The 4,985-nt window shown below is 43.8% G+C and overlaps 1 protein-coding gene across 1 annotated transcript in view; it reads left to right on the top strand.

Annotated features, from left to right (window-relative positions):
- Positions 1-4,985, top strand: part of LOC144733025 (uncharacterized) — a 36,069-nt gene that overhangs the window by 1,005 nt on the left and 30,079 nt on the right. Inside the window, exon 2 of the mRNA XM_078614746.1 lies at positions 3,211-3,426. Within this exon, the coding sequence (XP_078470872.1) occupies positions 3,286-3,426 (141 nt within the window). The 5' untranslated portion in view covers positions 3,211-3,285. The remainder of the gene's footprint in view (positions 1-3,210; positions 3,427-4,985) is intronic.

Below are 4,985 nucleotides of genomic sequence, written 5' to 3'. Positions count from 1 at the left end.
CACCAACCCTATCTCTTGGTCTCGCTCGCCCTCTCTTTCTCTCTCCGCCTCTCGCTGTTGGCTCGTTTCTCTTTCACGTCTATTCCCTCCCTGAGAAAAAAAAATAAGAGTAGGCTTTAACCCATCTGGCAATAAAACAAGATGTGTTAAGATGTTTAAACACCAATTATATACTTCCCGAGGACACCATGGTGGCTAGGAGGAAATGTTAACCACCTCGCCTGGTATGCAGGAGGTCGTAGGTTCGATCCCGACTTACTCCTGCTGTATATTTGGAGTTTGCGTGTCTCTTTTTCTCCCTCTGGTGGCCGCTGCGTGAATTTTTATCCGGATCTTCCGGGTTTTCCTTCCATTTCGAATCAACGTTACGCGTATAGAACATTTGTCTGCTGCTATAAATGTTTACGTGATAATTCACTTCGTTGAGCTATCATTTGTTAGCCAGGTCACTTCTGAAAATAGCTAGACAGCTCAGTGGGGCCTTACCTGGTCAAATTAAAAGAAGAATTTAGTTTTATTATGGGTCTCGATGAGTATGGGTCTCTGGGTTTACGTCTTTGTGGGTCTCTATGGTTATTTATGGCTCTATTTTGATCTTTGGATCAACGTGGGTCTCGGAGTCTGTAGAAACGTGCGTTTAGAGTTACAGTAGAACCTCTGGTCACGACCATAATTCGCTCCATAACTTTGGTCGCAACCCGATTTGGTCGTGACTCGAACCTAATTTCCCCATTGGATTGTATGTAAATACGATTAATCCGTTCCAGACGCCTACAAACTGTATATAAATATTGTTTTTTAAAGATTATTAAGCACAAAAATTGTTAATTACGTCATAGAATTCAGTGTAATAGTAAACTAAATGTAAAAACATTGAATAACACTGAGAAAACCTTGAACAGAGAAAACTAACATTGCCGCATCAAGGTTTAGAATTGTTCAACAAGATGATTGTTTCGTTTGCTACATCAGTGGGTCGATTCTGAGAGAGAGAATATTCGTATGAGCAATTCATGTTCCTATTGAAAGTAAGTTAACAGTAATATTTGGGTACAGTATTGCTTTGGAAGCATTCACCATAATATCGTATGAACGTTTACTTCACCGCATAATCGTATGAATGATGCGATAAAAGATTAATGGGTCCTTATGTTAGCGATTTACGTATTCGGCGCTTTTGCTCTCTAAATTACGGCTTGAATGAGGGGGAGGGGTATGACTACACCCTCAAAATTAATATCTTACTAGGAATTTTATATAACAAAAGTTATATACATTACTGTTACGCTTTGTGTAATTCAACAAAACAAACAAAACTTAACTCCGAGTTCTCTCCGAATTTCACGAGTCCGTTCTAGACCCCACAGTCTTTTAAAGAGTTTTAAGCACAGAAGACATAATTCAAGTTTGAAAAATCATTAATTATACAAACTTTTCAATAATTTCCTTCTTCACTTCGATTTAAATTTTCTTTAAAACCTTCTTCTCACCAACATTACCACTCTTCACTTGATTAGAGGCCATGGCTAATTGCAAAATTAATGCAAAAATACACAACATACTGCACAGAGTTGACAGCGAATGAGCGCACGTCTGACCGAGACCGATTACTAAGCGAGACTGACTGAGCACGTGGCCACACGTGGCGCTTACAAACAAAAATGGCGCGGCCGTGTTTGATCGCCACCCGAGTTTGTGTTCGTGACCAGATTCAACATTTGTGTTAATTTTTTGGTCGGAACCCGATTTGGTCGTGGTCAGAAACGTTCGTGACCAGAGGTTCTACTGTTTTTGGCAGCTGCTAAACATTTCCACGTGATGATGATGATGACGTCAGCCACTTCGTTGAGCTATCATTTGTGATAGACAGGTCAGGGCTTCTGAAAAAGAGCTGCACAGCAGCTCAGTGGCGCCTTAAGGGGCCGTCCATAAATGACGTCACGCACCTGGGGGGGGGGGGGTCAGACATTTGTGACGAGGGGGGGGGGGTTTGAGAAATGTGACGTCACATCAAAATGCGCAAATTTAAGTAAACACAGACAAAGTTCAAAGTTCAAAGTTCATTTATTAGGTATAGCCCTGTGAGTCATTCGGCTCTTGAATCGGGTGCAACCGCAACAAACAAAAAACAAAAACATGAACAAGAAAACATTTTAAGGTGACTATGTGACTGAGTGCAAACAGAAAATCCAAGAAAAGACAGAAAAATATTGCAGAAAAATCACCGTACACCAACCCTGTGCAAATATCCCAGTGGGATGCAAGTCAAACAACAACAACAACCACAAGACAACTTAGATTAAGGCCATCAGTCTAACTCTGTACTACAACAAACAAACATGGCCAAACCAAAAAACTTTTCGAAAATCACCAAAATAAAGCCATAAAAGCAATGAAACAGTGGTCATAGGAAATGTGACCACATTTTTACAATAAACGACGTAAACAACATGTACTACCAAACTCTGCAGCCATAGCTGGCTGCATGAGTCACTCCACAACAGTAGGAGCATCAGTCGGTGGTATCAACATTTTTCAATGCACCTTTAAGATCAGCACACTAAATCAAAACACAGATCATACTTTGCATACTTTGCATACTTTGCAGTGATCATCCGGAGCGAAACATTGTATTTTAGGCCACTAAATTGCAGTGGCAGCTAGGGGTGTACAACTCCTCTAGAGCAGTTTTGAGTGAAGATCTCATAGGTAGTGATTCAAGTTGCATTTTATTGGCAATAGCATTCCAGACCCTGGGGGCATCAATAGCAAAGGCCCTTCCTCCAGACAACACGTTCTACTTTATTAAATAGACTTTTTAATAAATGTATTTTCCTACAACATCGGAGTACAGCGCCACATTAAATACGCACTACAATGACTATAGTTTAAAGCGTTTTGATGCATGTTAAACACAATTTGGGGGTGGGCAGACCTTTGTGACATCATATTTGAGGGGGGGGGGGGGTCTGACTTTTTGTGACGCCGAGTGACAAGGGGGGGGGGGGGGATTAAAAATCGTCCAAAATCTCGTGACGTCATTTATGGACGGCCCCTAACCTGGTAAAAGCTAGTGTTTTGCCCTCCACGCACTCTGACGCAAGAGACAAAGTGAAACTGAAACGCGATAGCGGTCACATCTCTCGCCTGTCTGAACCCGAAAACTTAACGTCGTTTTAAATCGTAAACCCCCCTCCCCACTTCCCGCAGACGAATTAGGAACATCGTTCTGAACGGCAACTTTTGAAAGGAGGACACGGCTAGGAGAGCGGAGCGCGTGGGTCCATGGACACGGGAGGAGCCGTGCAGCGCCTGCCGTGGAGACAGCGCGAGAAGGAGGAAGTGGCTATAACGCCACGGAGTGGAGGTCTCCAAGGGCGACTCAGTGGGCTGCTGCTGCCGCTGGCACTTCTCATCATGGTGGTGGTGAGGACGACCTCGCGCTGCACTTTGCGATCTTGAGATCGCCGTTCCAGCTTGGCAAGTGTCTTAAATAATCCCCGAATCCTACCCCGGATGCTCCACCGTGCTCTGTGTAAACTGCTATGGGATTCTTTTTTCCAGTATAAAAAAAAATTACGGAAAACAAATAAGAATAGGGTTTTTACCCTGTCTGGCAATACTAAAACAGGAGTTGTGTTAAGATGTTCAAACAACCAAACAGATATCGAGCATTGCAAGGCATCATCAAGTACTGCGTTAGCCCACAGATACCTGTAGCAAACACATGCAAACAAACACGCTCCAATAAATATCTGCGCATTGCCTTTGAAACGTGTTACCTTGCGACAGGTATTTGTTTGATATGTTTGATGTTTGAACATCTGGGCTACACCACAAAGCACATGGTAGGCAGGCAGGTCGTGCGCGTGCGGTGGGGGTAACGCTGTGGGCAACTGAGCACCTACTTCAAGACGGCGGGTGTGGTGAACGCAGAAGAATAAGCCAAATAACCACTCTGCCAGAGCTCGCGGAGTATTTTGCATTTCTCTGGGAAGGCTACGATCGAATCAGAACATGTATTCATACAGGAGTAATCCAATGAGATGTGAAGCTATATTTGCACAGATGAGGTGTATCTATTCAAGTGCGTGAATTGCGTGACCTCAGTAACAAAAATTGAAGCTTCATCCATGAGACATGGATGCGACGTTGACTATAAAGAAGGACCATTGCTCACAACGTCGTCTATTTCAGCGTGCTGTATATTACGCAACTAAAAACTACACTTCCTTACCATGTAAGGCACCAAGGAAGTGGGTGATATTGTTATTATCATCACATGGAAATGTGTAGCAGTTGCCAAACACTCTAAACGCACGTTTCTACAGACTCACAGAGACCCACAGAGACTCATATAGAACCACAAAGACCCACACAGACTCACAGAGACCCACAGAGATCTATAGAGACCCATACTCACAGAGACCCACAGAGATCCAGAGACCCATATAGGACCATAGAGACCCACACAGACTCACAGAGACCCACAGCGATACATATAAACCCATACTCACAGAGACCCATAGAGATCCAGAGACCCATAGAGACCGATAGAGACCCACACAGACCCACAGAAACCCACAGAAACCCATAGCGACCCATCGAGACCCATCCTCACAGAGACCGATAGAGATCCATACTCACAGAGACACACGGAGATCCAGAGACACATATAGAACCATAGAGACCCATAGACACCCATACTCATCGAGACCCACACTAAAACTAAACAATTTTTATTTTTCCAGGTAAAGCACCAACTGAGCCATGTAACTCTTTTGCAGAAGCGACCTCGCTATCACAAATCATAGCAGCTCAACGAAGTGCCTTACCATCACGAGGAAATATATAGCAGCAGCCAAACACTCTTAAACGCGTGATGTTCATTCTGAATGTGGAGGGGTGAACCGAAGGACCCAGAGAAACATCCACGTGACCACTAACGGGGAAAGCGAGAGGCAGATTCCAGGCGTCAGGGTCGG

Source organism: Lampetra planeri, chromosome 45 (assembly GCF_965212315.1).
Source record: "Lampetra planeri chromosome 45, kcLamPlan1.2.h2, whole genome shotgun sequence".
NCBI lineage: Eukaryota > Metazoa > Chordata > Hyperoartia > Petromyzontiformes > Petromyzontidae > Lampetra > Lampetra planeri.
Note: the sequence above shows the minus strand (reverse complement) of the source record. Positions and strands in the feature narration are given on the sequence as shown.